This window comes from Talaromyces atroroseus, assembly GCF_001907595.1.
Source record: "Talaromyces atroroseus strain IBT 11181 chromosome Unknown scaffold_9, whole genome shotgun sequence".
Lineage (NCBI taxonomy): Eukaryota > Fungi > Ascomycota > Eurotiomycetes > Eurotiales > Trichocomaceae > Talaromyces > Talaromyces atroroseus.
In genome coordinates, this window is record NW_017971441.1 from 1,420,475 (window position 1) to 1,442,871 (window position 22,397).

The following is a 22,397-nucleotide window of genomic DNA, read 5'->3' on the forward strand; positions in this document are numbered from 1 at the left end:
TTTGTGCATGCCTAATTCTCGCAGAATATTTTGTGCCGTGTACTACCTGGAACTTATAGTGCATCAAGAAAGGAATCGCATGTCAGTTTCCGGAATCTCTAAGGCCTGTAAAGCCTTTTTGAGATCCGAAGTCGTAGGACATGTCTATCGTAACCAACTTCTGTTGTGGAGACGGGCACGGTGCGCGAGTCTATGGATATTCAAGGCAAACACCTGTCGACCGATCTCTGTTGTCAACAATAGTCAATGCTTATTATCCAAGGCAAGATATACGAGTTAGGTGAGCATAAGGTTAGCTTGAAGCAATGGACCCAGTCTCGGCCATACAGTTGCCAAACTAACCACGGTATCTCAAGAGAACCCTCGAAATGTGATCAATAGTGGTTTCGTGACCATGAGAGACTTGGAGAATGGCACTGATGTCTAAGCCCAGCGTCGCAACGAATGCAATAATACCGCCTAAGTCTGAACCTGAAATGTAGATGAGTGCATAAAAAGCCACTGTGTAGAGGTGCATATCCTGGTATTGTCGGCACATATTTCGATATACCCTAGCTTCCAGGGTACTGCGTTTACTGATAAGCTTTTTTGCAGTATGCAATAAACCCCTTGCAGCGTGTTTAACAACTTGAACCATTGAGGATAAATCACACATGACCACTGCCTATGTATCCAAACTACACATCCGTGAACCGGTATTAAACCGCAGCTATATAACTATCTGGGCCACAACACTCTCGGCAACGAGCTCCATGTCTTCTAAGGCAGGCTCAACAGCCACCTCAACATTGTCCACCAGCAATCATTATCAGAGGACACCATTACAAATTCTATTCGCAGAGACCAATAACTGATTATGCACTACTACTGCAATTTCCAGTATAGGTGCTAGATTGAGACCATGACAAGTGATTGGCCCGGTATTTAATTGGCTGATTGACTCGTGACTATGAACTCGGCGAGTTGTCAGCCATCTTTCTCTAACTTAGTCCTACTCTGTCAACATAAACATAACGTTTCTATAGTGAAGTTGCATAATTATTCACAGTACTCAGAGTCGAAACGTATCAGGGTACAGTGCTTTCTCGTGGCATTTCAACTTTCTCTAATTGACATAAAGGTCCCTGGATTCTAGAATTCCTTGGTTATTGATGCCGGGAAATTCATGTTACTGAAACGATTCCAAGTATTTATAATAATATTACAACATACGCCTCCCAGAAATAGTAAGTTTAGTAGCACTTTTAGGCTGTCTACAAATAAGCAAAGGAAATAACAATAGCCCTGAGTGTATCAAATAGGGGACATCAGTACGCAATACGAAGTATAACTCGAATATCAACATCCAGTAATTTTTAGTTAATATTCAACATCCCTGACGCTCTATTTTTTTATATTGTCATGGCTGCAGAAGGATATGAACAAGGTACTGAAATATTTGAATCGACTCCTGGAGAGGTTTCTGCAGAGACTGAGAATCAAGGTGGGCCAGCAAAAATCTATTTATTCAAAGGCTGCTAAAACAAGAACATCATTCTTTGCAATTACAGGTGATATCTAGTATAAGATTAATACTCGTTTTTATGAGCTGAAGTAGATTTTAATTATCGAGATATGAAGCTAGATACCATGGAGGGAAATAGTGAGCGGAAGCCTCATCTTGGGATCGAAGAGGGCAAGCAAGACCCAGTATCAACAATTGGCACGTCGTCTCTCTGGTACGAGTGTAAGAAACCCAAAGGTTTTAGTCCAAGACAGCTTTTAAGGACCGCCAACAAACAAATCTCGGTACGTGGACTTGGTCAAAGGAGCAAATCTTCAAGGTTCCACAGCAGGGCAGAAAATCGATTTATTTTACATTATCTCAATTGCCACAGCTTCTCACATATTATACTGGCTCAAACTATTCTATTATTGGGGCCTTGCCAAGATATACAAAAGGGTTTTGAGACATATAGGAATTGCGCAGCCTACTTTTTCCATATCGAAGCTGAACTAGTGGCTAGCCTTGTTAAGTGAATTCCCTGCATACATGTTCACATCATTGGATAAGTACTATATACATTTCTAGTACAGACTGTGCGTCAGAATACCCGATGAATATTGATATACAATCCGACGTCTACTTGGACTTTGATGGTGCAAGATATACACGCGCTCTCGCCACAAATTCGAGCTATATGATACGGTTTTTTCTAGCCGCTCCAGACACTGCTTTCAGTATGAACCCTGTGTTTCATCGTACAAAAAGTTTTGCCCTAGTTTGAAAGATGAAAAATATTCCCTTCAATATCCCAGAACTGACGTTTACTCAAAAAAAAAAGAGGGGGAGGGGGGCTAGCATGTACAGTCCCTCAAGTGACTAGGATCATGAGCAAGAAAACTGACGATCAATATATCAATAAGTCTTACAATAGAAGAGTATAATATCAAGGCTTTATATGATATATATAATCATTATTAACGAGAGAACGAGCCTTACCAAAACCGGCAAAGAATTTCTGAATGTAATGAATCGATTGATTGTCACTCCTGATAGCATCTCAACTAAGCAGTACGTATGCTCTCTTCCCCAACATAGTATCATGATAGAAGCAGATAATAAAAGGAACAAAATGGCTAGTGCATGATATCAAAGGGTCAAAATAAATCTAGTTTCAGACATATCTCCTTAATTCATGCCCCCCCAAAACAAACCAAAAGAGCTATAAAGCAAAGACGTTGAATTGATATTTTACCCAAAGACATTACTTAATAATGCTACAGCTACTCCTTAATCTGATTATATTCATCCTGAAACTATCACTCGTCATAGTTGCTGCCAACAAAGCGGGATTACTGGGATAACTGGCCTCTTTATCAGGAAAAATACACCGAAACACAACCACTTGTTCAGGGTTCCATTTAGCCATATAATTCAATCAACTTTATTCTTAAAACTAGTAACTATTGCACGCGAATCTTGGTGGATTCAAACAAATCGAAGTCAATCAGAATTAGAGACTGATATTCCAAGCCTCCGGAAACCCATAAATGTCAGCCATCAACATGTAACGTTCTAAGCTATTTTATGTCTAATCTTAGGTACTTTGGATCTATTCTATATAAATACCCGAATGATATGATCCGACACCTAGCGCCGACTGATATCGTCAAGTGATGGAACTCCGCAGGATTTACCTCGTTCACATTCATCATTTATAGGACGGGAATTGTGACTCGCAAACCTACAAACAATACACCTTGGAGTGTCTAGGTTCCAAGGTAGTGACCCTTTATGCCACACGGAAAACATTCAAAACTGTGAACAAGACATCCTGTGTCAAATGTACAGTGATCCATCTTCCGGAGATGACGATATTATAGTGGTAACCCTGACACCGAATAATAAAGTTACCAGTTGACTCTTCATCTCCTATAAAAGAGTTTACGCTTAGTCAAGATGGGAATTGGGCGATAATGAAGCAGTAGATGTGCAATTATATTATGATGACGCATGTGTGATGTAAAGGTTATTCAACGTAACACACAATCAATGTATATGCCGTTAGCGATATAAATATTATTATATAACTATAGACTAGTGTCTGAGTGCTTGATATGAGAACATGAACAGTTGGTGTGGCTTCACGTTAGTATGGTCGTTCTGGCAATTGCTTGTGTCACAAATTGGACTAAGTGTGTGTGTATTGGACTCACCTGGCTCCCTTCGACATATCGCCAAAATGAAGAAAGGCTTGCATTAGTCACAATAGAGATACTCCGTATTTTTTCTAAACAAATTGGGTTCGAACAATGCCAAAATGTGTCTAGCATCAGGATGAAGGCAGATCTGAACTGTCACAAGTTAAGATCCATAATAATCATGGCGCTTGTGTTCTTTAGCCCTATCAACACGGCTGATATCCCGGGGACATTCCCCAGACGTCCACCGGGACAGTTCTGTGGTTCAATGTTCTATGCAAACTCATGGCAGCTCTGATCGGCATTGGCTATATTTCTACGGCCTTCCCTAACTCAGATACCTAGGTACGCGTGGGACTAAAATCAAATTATTTTGGAAAGACGTGCAAGTCTTACCTCGACCCGAACGGAACGCAACGATCGTCAAATTCCCTCTCTCTTTTCCCCGTTAGCTATGGGATTGGTGAAGGCGCCGGGGGAAAGAGACGGTATACGTAACTTTGATAAATTTAACCAATCCGAGAATCAATAAAACTATCTTGTTGTAGGCATTTGAGCCTAAAAGATCATTAAACTGAAAACATGAAATAATATATATAATGTAGCAATGGGTTAATCCTAATCAAAGTGAGCAAGCACACAGAAACGCTACTTGACGTGTTACACCAATAAGGGACTAGATACGTGAGCCGACATACTACCTCGGCACATCTTATTTTACAAATTCTTCATATCCTAATAGTGGCAGTCTCGATCATGATTTGGACTTATTCTACAGACTAGATAATCCCTACTTAATAAAATACAGAAACCAGTTACCAGAAGGTATCGATATATAAAAGTTGTTTCATAATAAGATGTTAAACAGCTGCTTCAGAGACAAGGCAGCCTTAGGGTAAATAATAACTGAGTCAACTACGAGATTCGTATAGGACATTTCGGTTTTCCAATCAAGACATGTTCTTCACAGAGGGTTTTATTTATTACACTTTTTCTCCTGTGTTTAGGTACGATGTACAGAGTAGGCAGAGTGAGGAAATAATACTTAGTTAGACCCGTACGGTAATATTCGGATTTCGGAAAGCGCCCAAGGTCCTCATTTATTAATAGAGCTTATGTCTGCTGAGTGGAGTTTCCTAAACTGCTGATCAAGAGCTTGGCAAAGCTTGTCAAAATCTTGTTTGAAAGTCGCGTAAGCAAGGGTGAAGCTGATTGGCGGCATCGTCTCGGCAACAATACCGTACCACTCCGTCAGCCCACCGGAATTAATTACAGAGATCAGCCGCAAGCAACAATGATACCGTAGTAAACTGCTAGCGTTGTATTGTCTGGTCCACTTCTTCGATGGAAATTTTCAATAGCAATAACTAGCTAGCTAGGTATTAGGCAGGCGCATTTCGCTGCATTTTGGTAATTTTGGACCGATACTTTTCATAATATTCCGTTACTCTTTTTGTCCCTTCCTCCGAGCGGCTTACATATAGGCTTCGTCTGATTGGATATGTTCGACTTGGGCTGTGAATGCTGGTCTGTATTCTATTAAAGTGCACCGGTTGATTATATCGATATAGCAACAAAAAAAAATACAATGCCGGGATTCAGATTCCTTGCAGGCGCTGTCCACCTCGGCCGCCGCGCCGTCCGCCATAAACACCATTTTCTTTCCATATCTTTCACTCTCTTCTTCATTCTCCCCATTTGCACCTACATTCTACTTGGCACCTTTCTGCAAAATGACCCGAGGCTAGTCCCCCACGCAATCCGCAATGCGCAAAACGTCCTGCTGATTACGGCGCATCCCGATGATGAGTGCTTATTTTTCACGCCAAGTATACTCCAGAGCTCGGGCAAGGCGCACGTGAATCGTCATTTGCTTGTTCTGTCATCTGGTACTTTGCCTCATGTTTCATCATCGTAAAGAACACACCATATTAACGTGATCCAGGTAACTATGAAGGCCGCGGCGAACAACGCCGCACCGAAGCCAAAGCGTCCTGTGCCGAACTCGGCATCGCAGTCGACAAATGCCTAATTCTCGAACACAAACAGCTGCAAGACAACCCTAGGGAATGGTGGGATGAGAAGGTGGTGGAGCAGATCCTCGACCACTACGTTCGTCAATGGAGCATCGATCTAATCATCACATTCGACTCATACGGCGTCTCGGGACATGTCAATCACAGGTCCGTTAGCAAAGGCGTGCGCAAATTTTCCAGCGACAACGACCATAATCCACCAGCGTACGCGGTGCAGTCGAAATTCGTACTGCGCAAGTACTCATCATTGGCGGACCTAATCCCGACTTCGTTACCGTTTACCTGGAGGATCCTTGAGGCCCTCTTCACACCAGTGCCTGAGGGCTATGCGACCATGCTGTCGATGGGAGGGAAAAAGGTACCGCTTCCACAAGGTGGGGATAGGTATGGTGATAAGGCATTGTTGGTCACAAATTGGGCACAGTATATGAAAGGGCGAGCGGCGTTTAACCAACATGCATCACAATATTCGTGGGATAGGGTATTGTATATGGTGTTGAGTCGTTATATGTGGTTTAATGATTTGAGGCGAATGTAAATGGGGAGGGGAAAAACAAAAAATATCGATACGCGAACCAGAATTCAAATGCTATTCTAACAACTAATAAGAGTTATTGTGTCATTTTGTCAACACAATAGGGGTTAATAGATTTTATGTAGCTTTACTATGCTTGTCAATGAGTTTGCCCTTGTATTGAGTACTCATCAAATCACTCCTTATAAAGCAGCAGCTACAGACAGCTTCTAGAAGAAATCGAAATTATTCCAAGAAAAAAAAAGTTTACAAACAAGAAAAGTATAAATTACAATGCAGGATACACATGTTTCCCAGATAAACAAACGCCCAATAAGATCCCGAAAGAGATGTGAAAATATTAGAATAAGAATATCGAACCGCTAAATGCCCCCTTAGAAATCCACGCCACCAGAGGTTATGCCACATCACGTAATCAGAAATTTAAACATTGGGAGAAAAGAAGAAAAGAAAAGAAACATATATACCCTAGGTATATAATAAAGACGAAATGAAGAGAAAATGACTTTCAGACATCCTTGATTATAAGTCCAGGGGTTTCCTCAGACCCCATCATAGATTTTCCTTTTCGGTGACGATATACTGTCACTAATAGCCCAATGACAAAGGAAAAAACAAAGAAGGAAACCATTATAGGTCTCTTAAACTGATGCCCCAGCCAAGTAATCATAAAGGCGTCAGAGTTGTGCCAGGAAGACGACCCGAGATGGCGGAACAGTGGTGTATCAACTTGCCCGTTTAGCATATGCAAGCGCGGAGCTTGGACTGTGCCGCCGAGGATACGGAAGGGAGTACGAAGATTTTGAAGGGTGAAAATTGTTCTGTGTACAGCAAGTGAGCAAATGGCATAGGCGTAGCTGTAGCTGTAGAGAAAATGTCGCAGACTTACGATGCGTAATGACAGCCAGTACTGAACATGACTGTTGCATAGGGAATAAAGAACCAAGCATGGTTGTATGCGGCAAGGCTATCGACAAGGGAACGGACGAAGTAATTGCCTGGTCTAGCCATCATGAAGCCAACCGAGAATCCAGTAGGATACGCCGCCGGTGCAACGAAGTCGAAGCGCCTCAGCGGGCCCAAACTTCTCTTACATTCTAGATCAAAATCCAGCACAACACCTGCACTGATGTCAGATCTCACGGTCAATAAGCGTAAAGGGCTATAGTATCTCGCTACTACGTAAACAGACTTGCCTCCAAATTTATAAAGCACCATATATCGCAGCGCATCAACCTTTTCAACCGGGTAGCGATAGCTATGCCACATATTCTTCAAATGAGGAAACTCCTCGGCAACAAACTTGTAAGATTTCTCATCATCCCAGATAATTGCTTCCCAGTCAGGGTGATGCTTAATGCATTCATCTCGAGCCGCAAGCCATTCTTCACGAGGTGGGTTTGAGCCGAGACTCATATGATGTAGAATTGGTGGGACAACGTCTTGGTATTGCGGTCCAGAGGTGGACTGGTTCACACTGTAGGCGGCAAATGTCACATCGAAGTCATCTCGGTCCTGGGAAATGTAAGAGAGAGCAGCGCTATGATGCCAGCGATTGGGGAGGGCAGCGAGATTGACGAGCATGCCCAGAAGTGGCAGCCAATATCGCTGTGCGATGACCAACAAGAAGCATAGCACCAGCAATAGCCTTGTGCGCGAAAAGGGCATGTCTAGACTCTAATGTAGCTCCAATAGAATAGTAGACGAAGCAAATGAATAATGGGGATTAGACTCAAATATCCGAGGTCAATATGGCGACGAACGAGCATGGACATATGGGGTTTAATGTAAATAGTAATAATATGTGGGTGGCATTCCTACCTTGTATATACTTTCTAGGCATCTCCATTATTGGGGACACCGAGCAGTGGAGATTGATTCCACTAGAAATGACAAAAGTTCAATGACAGGTTATTACAACTGCGTAATTGCGATACCATACCAGATGTACCGAAGAATCCTAAAGTAAGAGCCAATTTCTTAATCCCTTTTGGGGTTTTTAGACACGCAGCTTCACCTTAGGCGTTATTGGTAACTAATGTCATGCACGCACAGTTTCCAGCATGTTTAGAGCAATTGGCTTTTCTACACAACAACTATATCACCACTTCACCCGCTTCACCTGAATAAAGGAAATGATCACGTAAATCGAGGAGAAATTAGGCGACAAATCTAAAAATACCGCATCTAGTAACGTACTGGATGGTTCCCATCATGATTAGCCACTACTCCGCACGGTAATTAAACGGTAAACTATTTATTTTTCATGCGGTACTAGCGCTGTTTAGCCTTGTCGAAGAAATCCGGAACTAGTAAATGGCAGTTACTTTCTTTTTTTGGCCTCGGACCACGCGCATAACCCGGAGCGTCTCCATGGACCTTTATTTCGTTATACTCTCGTTATCATCTCTCAAGCTTCTAATACCTTAGCTGTTCAATTAACGTAACCGGTAAGCCACCCGGCCATGTAAGCGACCCGGCCACCTCCGCCCGGAAACGCGTTCTATTTCGATCTTATAACTTCAACGCGTCAATATGCCACCAATTTGCAAGAAAAATCCTTCAAAATCAGCTGAATTAGAAGGAAAGATTCAATTAGCTATTTCTGATTTAAAAAATGGGAATATTCAAAGTATTTGTGAAGCTATATGGGTTTATATTATCCCTTGTATAACTCTCTAAGACTGACTGAAGGGAATACAATATAAACATATAAAATGTGCTAACAGTTATAAATTCACTCAGTTTGAAGAGGAATCGCTTATTAGATGGATATTAGATCTAAATAGGCAAAGATTATCTCCCCAGCTATTTATAGTATGAGAAATGGCCAACTATCTTCTTTCTTAACATAGAAATCAACAGGTTAGAGAAAAATAGGTTTATAATCTGGTTTAATGTTGCTTAGAGCTCAAATCGCGATTTTCTTGAAGATATAACTATGAATGTGCTAAATATGAAGATCTAAAGATAATCTAAGAATATTTTGACTGCGTATGAGAGGCTATATTAGAATATAGTATCTTATTGGAAGATATTTATAACTTTAATGAGACTAGCTTTACTATAAGACTCTGTGCAATTATAAAGATTATTATTAGGAGTGATTAATATGTCTGTTTAAAGCTATTATAATCTAGTAATTGAGAATGGGTAACTTCAATTAAGGTAATTAATTCTATTGGATAGACTTTGCTTTCATATATAATTTTTAAAGTAATAAAATATATGTAAGAAGGCTGATTTGAGATTTTTTTAGATAATTAGAAAATTAATATTAGTGATAATGGATAGATAACTGATAATATTAATATAGATTGGCTTTAAAATCACTTTATTCCTCTTATAAATAGTTATATAATAGGAAGATATTGAATGCTGATTTTTGATGGTTATAAAAGTTATTTGACTGTGGAATTTGACTGTATATGCATTAAGAATAATATTATTTTAGTTTATATGTCTTTATATTTCTTTTATCTTTTATAGTCTCTCAATATTAGCTGTTTTGTAATTATAAAGTGAAAATATGGATAGTTTGTTGAGTAGTGGATGAGGCTTAGATTTAATTATATTGATAAAATTGATTTTCTTATTATATTTTTAGAGGCTTATATAATAGTATATAAAGCTGAGACTATTTGGAAGGGTTTTATAGTTATTGGATTAGTGTTATATAATCTAGATTAAGTCTATTAACAGTTTATTGTTTAGTTTAAGACTTCTATACTTTCTCTAAGTTGATTGAGTAATATTTAATCATTCTGTTTATAAATATCTTAAAATCTATACTAATTTAAATATTAATTAAATATAATAAAGAGGCGTATAAGCTAGTGTATAGGAAGCCTATTAAGTTCAATTAATGAGGCAATTAATTAGATATTTAAGGTGTATGAAATGACTGTAAATAGCTTTATACTTCTAGGGAAAGAAGTTTATGATTTATGGGTTACACATGAGAAGAAGAAGTAAAAATATAGATAATCTAGAAAGTAGATAGAATATAAGTAAGGAATTACTAGAAAGAAAGCTTAGGCATTTATATAAAATTAGATTAAGGTATCTCAAAGTATTACTACTGCTCTGGCTAAGCTTGAGCTGCTAGTCTTGCAAGCGATTGTATGCTGTTAATTTAAGTATAGTGAGTATGGTATTCTTAGGTATAGAAGGCCTCAATGCCCTCATCATACTAGTAATTAGTTTTTTTATATATAATTATTATTTTGGGTTGAAAATTGTGATTAGAAATTCATATAGAACGCGTTTCCGGGCGGAGGTGGCCGGGTCGCTTACATGGCCGGGTGGCTTACCGGTTACGTTACTTTAGTTTATGCTGACATAATTCGCCGAAAGCTTGAGTCCAGAAACTGCAACTGCTTAGATATTATGGAGACGGAGCTTGCCCAGTGACAACCCGGCTGACTGGCATCATTTCGAGATGGTGTTGATCCGACTTGGTGTCAAAACCAAGTTGGCGATGGTTCAAGTTGGTTTCAATTAAGCTGAATCTATATCCTTTGAATTTACTTACAGATAATATTCGGTTCGTTTTCGTGTTCTCTTGATTACTATTACAGGGAAATATCTGCTGTATTCCTGGTTGGACCTTTGTGTGTTGGCTGCCTATTCATACGCCACCAAATGCTTCTTCCTATCCCCATGCTTAGCTTTTCGTCGATACTGGCATATCCACGTTATGATATTGCAGTTTGGCCTCATGTCACATCACCAAATCACCTCCAAAACTGTAAGGGCCTGGTATTGCTAATGGAGGCTTGGGCACAGAATAAATTGAATACTGGCCATAAACCCTTACCCTGGCACATTTATAGGTCGGTGAAGGTACCTACACCATTAAAATAACCCCTGGAAAGCAGCTGCTCTCAGAGTTCAAGGACGGGTTTTAAGGCCTTAAAGGCTACCACTAATCAAGCACCAACTCAAGACAAAAGGAATTTATTTGTTAGGAGAGCTAAAGCTATTTAGATAACTATAGACAGCACCCTCACTACAAAGGCTAGGCTGACAAGGTCTATCCAGAGACCCAGCTGCTGCGAAGGTGCTCAAGCCAATATCATTGGGTAGCTATACGCCGAGAAAATTAGATATGGATATAGCAAGAAAATTAGCATCTAGCTGGGGGTCTGGTGGCGTATAAATAACCAGGAATACACCGGATATCTCCCTGTAATAGTTAATAGTTCGATACAAAGATCCGGCACGTACAGCGCGGAGAGTAGCGGCACGGTAGACAGATTTATATCACAAAGACACCTCACAAAGCCTATGGGAGGGGAGCCATCACATTTACCTACTTTCCTAACAAAATCCTCACACAGGATTTTTACTCGACCACGCCAACTAAATGCAGTGACACTTCCCATAGTTTCTTCTCCTTTTCAGGGCTGTAAGCATACAGAAAATAGCCAGGTGCCTATTGTCCTTCGCTGGGGTCATACGCCTTGGCAATCTGGACATCCTCAAGGTACCTCCCGTGCTTTCCCACGAGGGACTTAGATACGGCCGCCCAAACAGAAGTTGTGTCACCTTGCTCTGGATTCTTAAACTGCGGTCCTATGTTTGGATCATCGAGTCCTTGTCTCTCTTCCTCAGACATATGCTGTAATAAATCAGTCTGAACGCCGCCGGGTTGGACACTAAGCCATGAAGGCCCTGGGAGGTGTAGTGGCGATTGATCTCATTCGCCGCCCATAGTAGCGCACACTTACTCTATCCGTAAGCCTTCCACTTATCATACGCGCCATCAAAGTTGAGATTGTCAAATACCACCTCCGAGTATCTGTGGGCTATGGAGGAGAGGAAAACCACACGGGAATTAGACTCCGGGGTCACTGCGGCCAGAAGCATGGGACGCAGGAGGAGGAAGAGCAGAAAATGGCCCAGGTAGTTGGTCCCAAATTGTGTCTCAAATCCGTCCTTGGTGCGCCCTTCGGGGGTGGCCATAACGCCGGCGTTGGCGATGTAGATACTGAGGGTTTTAGTCTTGGAAAGGAGTGCAGCAGCGCAGGCGCGCACGCTGGATAGGGATTCCAAGTCTAATTTCAGCAAGTGCACACGCGGAGAGGAAACCATGTCGCCGAGAGCGTGCATTACCTTGTCCAGATTCCTGGCCGTCAGGTAGAGAGTTGCACTGGTAGTGAAGAGCGCTTTGGCTGTCTCTACACCGATGCCCGAGGACGTGCCGGTAATAAGGATCGATGAGCCAGTCAGTTGGCCCTCCAGGCCTTCGTCGCGGAATGATCTGCATGGCTGTTGGGCGGGCATCCCCTGGGCCCTGGGGGGTTCTTGTGAACCTCCGCATAGCGTTCCGTCATAATGTTGACCTGGTTATCACACCGGAATTGAGAGAAGGATGATAGTAAAATGTACGCTCTTATGATTTACAAGAAGTTTGACCATGCTGGACTGGGATAGAGACCGAGGGGGACTTTATGTCTGGTTATTGTCTCAACCCCGCAGTCACCTTACTTATTCAAACTTCTTGCAACTTCTGAGAGCGAGCATTCTGAAACCATGTAATCCACGGTCCAATCACGGAGTTCATGGATGATCGTAAACCAGGCGAGCTTTATGTTTGTATAATCCTCTTTAATAGAGGATTTTAGCAAAGGCTCCATGAAACTCCTAGCGTGGGAAACACTCCCGAAATAGGTTAGATAGTGTGGATCTAGTAAAACTGGTAGAAAAAGTAAAATGCTATATCTAATATAGAAGTCTCCTAATCTTATATAATGCGTCTAAATCTTTAAAAAATAACAAATATTAGGGCTTTTTATAGGTAAGAATATAGAACTAGGCCATTAATAATAAGGTTAGTATCTTATAAATATTAATCTACTATTAATAATATTACTTTAAATTAAATTTAAAAAAAATAATTAATTCCTTGCAAGTTATTCTATATATTTTTTATTTTTAATATTAATATATTTCCTGATATAATACTTATAGAGTATTATTAATAAGTTATTAATTATATTATTATTATAAATAAATATTAACTTTATATATAGATTTAAATATTAAAAATTTATTTAATTATTATACTTATTTAATCTAGAATAAATTGATTATTAAAAAAGAGTTTAAATATTATCTAAGACTATACTTATTATCTTATTAATCTAATTATTTTATTTTTAAAGATTTTATAATTTTAAGTACTTCTTTAGATACTTAAATATCTAGATCTTAATTATTGTCGGAAACTTCGGTTGGATTACCGTCAAGTATAGCTAGGATAGCTATTAATGGGCGAAGTTAATAGGCTTCTGGTATACGAAAGTTGTAAAGAAATAAATAAAGTCTTAAACAAGATAGAATATCTTAATTAATAGAAGATTGTATACTCAAGTTATCTTAGTTAATTTAAAATGATAGAAGAAAACTAAATACATAATAAATAAGTATCCTTATATAATTTTCTTTTATTATAGCTATTATAGTTATTTTCTTGTATAGGACTCTAATGAGTCTAATCATATCTATTATAGTCATATACTAACACCTAGCTCTAATAGTTATGATAGCCCTAACCCTAATATGTTCTAGCTCTACTTATAGTATCTTTAGATAATCCTTTGTTCCTATATATTAATATTTTATATCTATTGACTATAATATTCTGATTTTCTAATAATTCCCTTCTCTAAAGGCTGGCATCTTAATAGCTTAATAAATAGCCTATATCTTCTAAAATATAAATAACTAATTTTAACTTCTTAAATATTTTAAATATATAATCTTATAGTTTTATATTAATTATATCTTTAAAAAAAAATATTTCTAAGAAGAATCTTTTCTTAAGAATTAAGTCTATTAAAGTTATTCTTATAATTCTTTATTTTTATTATATTAATCTTAAAAAATTATATATAAAATCTAAAATTTTAAAGCATTATAGCAAGTATATTTATATAACTAATTATTATTATATAGATATATTGTTTTCTGATCTTACTTAGAAGAAGCTAATTAAAGTATAAGATAAGATTTATATTTAATAGAAAGAGGCTTACTTAAAGCTTTTAGAAATAGTAGCTTATCTAGAATAACTTAAGAAGTAAGATAGCCTTTTTAGGAAGTATGTAGGCAAATTTATTCAAATAAATATAAAGAATATTAAAGAACTAGAAAAATTAGAAAAAATAGAAGAAAAGATAAAAATAAAATAAATAAAAAAATAATAAGAGGCTAAAGAGCTTCTAGCTATTACTTTTACTTTATAAAATAATAATTTTATCCTTAATACTAATTTTAATTCTTTTATCTTTCTTAACTATACTTTTATTTTTATTTCTAAATCTTTTTAGGATAATTTAAATACTTAATAGGTTCCTATATATCTTCTTTAGGTCTATATTCTTTCTATCTTATAAGATAATAGATATATTCTTTTTCTAATTTATACTGCAGTATTCTTTTAATTTTATATTTCTTATTATCTACTACTTTATCTTTATTTATTAAATTAATTATTAATTCTAATAATAAGATATAAAATATTAAATATATTTATATTCTTACTAGTAACTAGAGTTTATAATTATTATTTATAAGTTTTTCTTTAATAGTAAATAGTCTAAATTTAACTATATTAAATTTATTACTTAGTCTTATACTTTTGATATTAAAATTTTTTAATTCTAATATTTATTATAAAAGGTAAACTTTCTTTCTCTTTTTAAGTGCTAGCACATCCTCGCGCTTCTTATTATAATATTTCTTTATTTTTATTTCTGCTTATTTAATATTTTTTAATAGATTATTATACATCAATTATATATACATTATTTAGATATTTACTTCATTTAATACTCCTTCTTATTTAATATTTTCCCAACTTATCTTTAAAATTCTTTCTAGATTAGCAAAATACAATACTTATCCTATTAATATATTTATTATATTATTTATTGCAAACTAAGCAATTAGTAGTAACTTTACTTAATTATCTTAGTTCTAATCTAAGTAATATCTTAGATATTATTCAACTGCTTAAATTATTTATTTAGTCTAGCTATTAGTCTATTAATGATATACTATTAATAGATTATATTCTATTTTATAATTTTTTATAATTATTTACCAAAATTTAGATATAAATAACTTATTTTAGTTAGATATAATTTCACTTAATAACCTAAATATTATAAATATTTCTTATAATATTAGTATTATATATTATTATATTATTAAACTCTTTAGTATTAGCTTTAAAATAATATATTTTATAAGTTTATCTATAATAATAATAGCTTTAGTATATATAATTCCTAAAATAAGATCTTTTAACTCTAGTAAGCCTTATATAAAATCTATTATGATCTTCTATCATACTTTTATTAGTATTTTTAGAATCTACATTTTTCTATATAATTAGTGATTAATTGATTTATTATAATTATAACTATCATATTTCTTAATATAATCTTTAATTAATTTTCTTATTTTTAGAAAATAATATATTTATTATATTTTTTCTACTATTTAGTCAATTCTATAATATCCTTTAATTAGCAAATTATGATTTATTTAAATAACTTCTATAATTATTAAAAATGATATTAATATTAATCTTTTTTAAATGACTAATCTGTTCTTAATTACTGTTTTGTTATTATGTAGTACTATTTATAATATTTTATTATTCCTAGTAATCTCTACTATCTTTTTATAAAAATCTATGCTTTCTATTATAATTATTATTATTAATATTATTTTATTATTATAATAAATTCTATTTTTATCTTCTACTAATATATTTATTTATAGCTATTATATTTTAATTATATAATTAGCTTTTTTACTTAATATATTAATAATAATATTTTTTTTCTCTTTAATATATTTAATTTGAAACTTAAATTTTAATAGATATTTTAATTATCTAACTTATCTATTAATAAGCTTTTTTATTATTATAAAGTATTTCAGATTATAGTAGTTATTTTTTATAACTATTTTTTCTTTAACTTCTTATAAATAGTATCTTTATTACTTAAATGTTTTAACTACTATAAGTAGTTTTCTATTATAAATATTATAATTCTTTTCTATGATAGTAAATTATCTAAAATAGAAAATAATAGATCTTAATTTTTTATTATCTTCTAATTATTCTAAAATAATTTCTAATATATATTCTAATATATCTAGTTAAATTATATTTAGTTTTTCTTAATTATAAAATATAAGAATTAATACTTCTTTAACTAACTTTTTAACTTTCTTAAATATTTATTATTATTATTCTATCTAATTAAATTCTTAATCTTTTCTTAATAATTCTATAATTAATTATATTATTTCTACATAATTCTTTAAATATCTTCTAATATATCCTATTACATCTAGAAACTACTATATTTTATTAATATTTATTAAAATAGACCAGTTAAGTATTATATCTTTCTTTTCTAATTAGATCTTTAATCCTTTTGGTGTATAAACTATTCCTAAATAATTAATAGTTATAATGTCAAACTCACACTTCTTGATCTTAAGTGTTAATCCTTTATTTATAAGTATTGTTATAACTAGTTGTATATATTCTTCATATTCTTCTAAATTTTATAAGTATATAATAATATCATTAAAGTAGACTGCAATAAACTTGTTTAGATATTTCTATAGAATATATATTATATATCATGCAAATTGTATTAGTAGATTCTTTAAATCTATAAATATAACTACTTATTTAAATAGTTCTTTATCTATAAGAAAAATTATTTTTTAAATATTATCTTTAGCTATTTATAGATTATAATAATCCTATTAAATATTAAAAACTATTATAATCTTTACTCCTTATAAAAGATCTCTCTTTTATTCTTAATAAAGCATCTTATTTATGTTATTTACTATTCTATTATTTAGTATTTTATAATTAATAATTATTTACTTAATTATATCTTTTTTATTAATAAATATTAATTATACTAATACTTTTCTATATTCTAGTTATATATACATTACTTCATAAAACTTATTAGTAAACTTATTCTTAAATTTTAACTCATCTTTTAATTTATAGTATTACTTAACTAAAAATAATATAAATCCTTTTTTTAGTTTAATTTATATTTTAAATTCTTTATTATATATTAATAATTATTATTCTTTCTTCATAAATAATTTAATAAACTTATAATATTTCTTAAATAACTTTACTAAGACTTCTATAAATTCCTTTTTATATAACTTTTTTAATTTTAATTTTATCTTCTATATCTTTTTTATAATTCTTATTTTCTTAATTATTTATACTTATTAAATTATCTTAATCTCTCTTATTTTATTATTTCTAATTTTTATTTTATTTTTATCACTTAAATTCTTCTAACTATTTTATAGCTTCTCTTTTACTTTATTTCTATTATTAATATATATAATATCTTTAGTAAATATCATCTTCCATTTCTATTTATCTATTTTTTATCCTAATTCTTCAATAATCAATAGCGTACCAAGGCTTTATCTTAATTCTTTATATAGCTAAGTAATTTCTTTAATCCTCTTCTTAATAATCCTTATTCATAATATTATATTATTAACTGCCACCATTCCATTCATCTAGTTAATTACTAGGTTCTATATTTATAACTACATCATTCTAAATATAGCATTATAGTATTCTCTTAATATCAATATAATATTAAGTATTACTATTATAGCATATTATCCTAATCTTATAATAATATTTAATACTTATTTTTTATAGCCTTAACTAATTATTTCTCTACTAATTAAGATAATTATTACTTATTTATTTATTTATATAATAAATATTTTAATTTTTTTTATAAATTCCTTTCTAATATAGTTATAGGTTATTTCTAAATCTAATAAAATTCTTATATCTTTTCCATTAATTTTTATTAATATTATAATTATTTAATTAACTACTTTTAGTTCTATAATTATTATAATAAACTTTATTATAATTATATATTTTTCTTAAAATTATTATTTTTATTTAAAAAATTCTTTTATACTAGTTACATACTATTTATATAACCCTTTTATCTAGTATTCTATTATTATAAGACTATTATAATAAGAATATACTAATTTTTTATAAATATATTAGTATTCTAATTACTCTTATAGATATTTTAGTTTTAGTTTTAAGATAATAGATAAAATATTTAAAAATTATCCTAATATTACTTTTAGTCCAACATAAAGTTTATATAAATTATTATAATATATTATCTAATAAACTTCATAATGCAAATTTCCTCTGGTAGATAGATAATAATAATAAGAATAATTTCTTATATATCTATTTTATTCATTATAAAAGTATATTTCTCTTTTATATAAAATATGCTCATATATTGCTATTAGAAATAAATACATTTATTTATGTTTTTAACACATATAATATATCTATTCATTATATTTCTTATATTCTCTAATATAGCTTTTCTATTTCTATTAAGACTCTTCTCAATAGATTGTATTAGTGGATATGTAATTATATAAGTTATCTCTCCAAGAATTTATAGTATTCTCCTATACTTCTACTTTTATTTTATCCTCAACAGGATTTTCTATTTATTCTCAATATGGGTCCTTATAAATTATTATCCTTAATCCATCATCTTATAATATTGGTTAAGTATGAAGTAACTCTTCTAAAGAGGAATCTTTTCTAATACCTTCCATACTAGATTCTCTTTCTGTCTCTTCTTCACCAGGATGACCTTCTTTTCTAGGTGATTCTTGAATATAGCTCGTCTAATCAGTTTATTTCCTATAACTATAAGATTGATGTCTTATTCTCATATTAATACTTATTTATTTTATCTATTTAATACTTCTTTTAAAGCTAAATCTTTCTTATTTTTTTTCTTATACATTTTAGTATTATATTTTATTTTTACTTAAATCATTAAGTATTCTTTTTAGCTATATCAGCATATTTTCTTTATCTACTTGCCTTATCTATTCTGCTTAAATTCTTTTATAATTTATTATTTATTTTAATTATTATTTTTTATTTTTAACTGACTATTTTAATTCTTTATTAAAATTAATTTTATTATTAGCTATTCTATTAGCTTTACTAGTATTAATTAAAACTAGTAGAATTATAATTATAATCTATTTCTTTAAATCTAAAGTAACTAGTTTCTGATTTTTTTTTAATTTTTAATATTTATCTATAAAATAATCTAGTTTTCTATAATTAAAATAAGTTTTATTTTTTTTTAACTTATCTTTTTCTTTCTTAGATAAGATTATATTTAGCTATATAACTATATCTCTATTATAGTCTTATAATAGATTTTATTATATTACTTAGTTTATTCTAAATTATAAGAATCTTTTATATTTTTTCTATTATTAAAACTTTTATTTCTTCTATTTAATTTTAAATAATTTATTATTAATCTTGACTACTATTTTAATAAAGTTATTAATATCTATTAATTAATTTATTTTAATTAATTCTATCTGAATTTCTTTTTTTAATATATTTTTAAATATAGCGATTTATACTTTATTATTATATTCTAATAATGCTATTATCTTTTGAAATTCTATTACTAATTTCTAAGCTAATCTAGTTTATTATAAATATCTTAGTTTTTATTTAGTAGTATATATTTTATTAATATTTCTAAATAACTATATAAGTTATTTCTTAAAGCTAATATAACTTATAAATATCTTAATAATAATTATATTCCAGTCTTCTTATACTAAATTATAAAAATTATTTATTATTAACTATATCTAATTAGCTGTGTTATTAGTAAAATAAGTTATAATAAGAATTATCTTATTATAATTTTATTTAATCTTATTAGTCTTTATATACATACTTATATTTACTAAAAATAATTTAAATTTAAAGTATATTCTATTAAATTTTATTAACTTAGATAGCTTAACTTTATTAATAATTAATAGTAAACTTAATATTATTTAAACTTCTAATTATTTAATATAATCTTTTTATTTAATTTCTTCTTATTTAAATTATTTAGAATATTTTTTAAGCTAATTTATCTAATTATTTTTAACTCTTAGCTTGTTTTTAAATTACTATATATATTTAACTATCTAATTAAACTATTCTTTAAGAGTAGTATAGCAGACTAGTATTTTATTATTCTTATTATAATATATTACTATTATATATTATTACTATCTTGCTATAGCTTAGACTATTTATTATAATTATTATTTTAAAATAGATAGACTATTATTATCTATTATCTTAAATATTTAAGTAAAAATTTTATCTTTTATATTAAGGGTCTTAAATTATTAGAAACTTTGATTGAATTATTATTAAGTATAACTAGAATAGCTATTAATAGGTAAAATTAATAGACTTTTAATATATAAAAATTATAAAGAAATAAATAAAGTCTTAAATAAAATAGAATATCTTAATTAATAGAAGATTATATACTTAAATTATCTTAATTAATTCAAGATGATAAAAGAAAATTAAATATATAGTAAATGAGTATTTTTATATAGCTTTTCCCTATTATAACTATTATAGCTATTTTCTTATATAGGGCTCTGATGAGTCTGATTATATTTATTATAGCTATATACTAACACCTAGCTCTAATGGTCATGATAGCCCTAACCCTGATATGTTCTAGCTCTACTCATGGTACCTTCGGATAATCCTTTGTTCCCACGCATTAGCGTTTCATATCCATTGGCTGTGACGTTCTGATTCTCTGACAATTATCTTTAATAATATTCTATTATACCTATATAGATAGTATAAAGAGTTATTAAAATAATATTTATTACTCTATACTTAATACTGTAAAAATAATTGTTGAAAAATAAAGAAAATAATAAATTGTGACGGGGTTGCAAGAACGTAGCTGGGATTCGGCTTCGGCCTAGGAATAGATTCGAATATATAACGTATATACATGTATGCTCAGCAGCTAATTGCTACTTCACAAAGACCTAAGGCTACCTGCGGTTATAAGATAATATGTGTCAAGCTGCTAGTCTAATTAGTAGTAAAAAACTAGACAAGATTATATATTTATTATACTTTAAAGCTATTTCTAATTTTATTTAGGATTTTACTTTATAGTTATCCTTCTTTTATAAAGATGCATCTCTAAGCCTAAAACTTTATAAACTTGTAGAATTTGGTGTATAGAATTAATAGTTTAAGTTTTATAATAAAATCCTTATTTTTAATAGAGAAATTAAAGATAAATAATAAGTATTAGATAGAGAATTTAGCCTTATCTTCTTCTTTAATAATAAGTATTATCTTAATATCATGCTTTTTTATTAGTATTTTATTAAATATAGATTTAATATATTCTATATTATTAATTTTTTGCTTTTCTTATATTAATTTAATACTTAAAATAACAGTAAGATGATTTTGACTATTTTATAGTTAAGTATAATAATCAACTTAAAGTACTTAATTTTAATAATTTAAATCTACTCTAGCTATCCTTTTCTTTAAGAGCAGCATCCTAGTACTTAAGAAAATATTAATATAATAATAATTTACTATTATTAATCTAGATTTATTCTTATATTTAGAGTATCTTACAAAAATATTATTTATATAAGTAAGTTAACCATACAAGATAAATTATAAAATTAGATAAATATTAATATGGTTACTAATAATATAAATAAATAAATAATCTAAATCTCCATATATTTCTAAGAATCTTCTGGTTAAGCCTCTTAGTATAATCCCTACTTCTAGTATTATATCTAATAACTCCCAGTTTTTTATGTCTCTAAAAGACAAGATAAGTAATAATATTCTATATATAAGATTTTAATATTAATAGGATATAAAAATATACAATTAAGTTTTTATATAAACTCTTATACTTAGCCTACTTTTAATTATAAACCACTTTAAATCTTTATAATTATATTAAACAGTAATATACTTATTATAATACTATAACTTAATTATATATATATTATTAAACACTTAAGTATAAGTATATCCTTATAAGTATATATTTATATTCTAATTTAAATATCTATACTATTAAATATTTCTTATTTTATAATTAATACTAATAATTTATAATACCCTAAATCTTTATTAGATTACTTAAAGGCTTTAACTAACAAGT

General features: G+C 31.0%; 4 protein-coding genes across 4 annotated transcripts, besides 7 other annotated features; 2 read left to right on the top strand and 2 right to left on the bottom strand.

Moving 5' to 3' along the window:
* Positions 1-1,629: 1,629 nt before the first annotated feature.
* On the top strand, positions 1,630-2,267 carry UA08_06871 (hypothetical protein; the record flags this gene model as incomplete). The annotated part of the gene is made up of 2 exons (XM_020269195.1): positions 1,630-1,726; positions 2,077-2,267. 2 exons carry the CDS (start codon positions 1,630-1,632, stop codon positions 2,265-2,267), a joined length of 288 nt encoding a protein of 95 aa, XP_020118297.1.
* A 3,005-nt stretch (positions 2,268-5,272) lies between these two features.
* On the top strand, positions 5,273-6,258 carry UA08_06872 (hypothetical protein; the record flags this gene model as incomplete). Its single annotated transcript, XM_020269196.1, has 2 exons — positions 5,273-5,573; positions 5,630-6,258. 2 exons carry the CDS (start codon positions 5,273-5,275, stop codon positions 6,256-6,258), a joined length of 930 nt encoding a protein of 309 aa, XP_020118299.1.
* An 882-nt stretch (positions 6,259-7,140) lies between these two features.
* Positions 7,141-7,923, bottom strand: UA08_06873 (hypothetical protein; the record flags this gene model as incomplete). Its single annotated transcript, XM_020269198.1, has 1 exon — positions 7,141-7,923. The coding sequence occupies one exon, from the start codon at positions 7,921-7,923 to the stop codon at positions 7,141-7,143; it is 783 nt and encodes a 260-aa protein (XP_020118301.1).
* A 771-nt stretch (positions 7,924-8,694) lies between these two features.
* Positions 8,695-10,579: a repeat region (Identified by RepeatMasker using a combination of RepBase library and repeat library created with RepeatScout).
* A 1,409-nt stretch (positions 10,580-11,988) lies between these two features.
* On the bottom strand, positions 11,989-12,543 carry UA08_06874 (hypothetical protein; the record flags this gene model as incomplete). Its single annotated transcript, XM_020269199.1, has 1 exon — positions 11,989-12,543. One exon carries the CDS (start codon positions 12,541-12,543, stop codon positions 11,989-11,991), a length of 555 nt encoding a protein of 184 aa, XP_020118366.1.
* Positions 12,544-13,471: 928 nt separating this feature from the next.
* Positions 13,472-18,931: a repeat region (Identified by RepeatMasker using a combination of RepBase library and repeat library created with RepeatScout).
* A 95-nt stretch (positions 18,932-19,026) lies between these two features.
* Positions 19,027-19,607: a repeat region (Identified by RepeatMasker using a combination of RepBase library and repeat library created with RepeatScout).
* Positions 19,426-20,077: a repeat region (Identified by RepeatMasker using a combination of RepBase library and repeat library created with RepeatScout).
* A 451-nt stretch (positions 20,078-20,528) lies between these two features.
* Positions 20,529-21,025: a repeat region (Identified by RepeatMasker using a combination of RepBase library and repeat library created with RepeatScout).
* An 85-nt stretch (positions 21,026-21,110) lies between these two features.
* Positions 21,111-21,522: a repeat region (Identified by RepeatMasker using a combination of RepBase library and repeat library created with RepeatScout).
* Positions 21,522-22,397: part of a repeat region (Identified by RepeatMasker using a combination of RepBase library and repeat library created with RepeatScout) that runs on past the window's edge.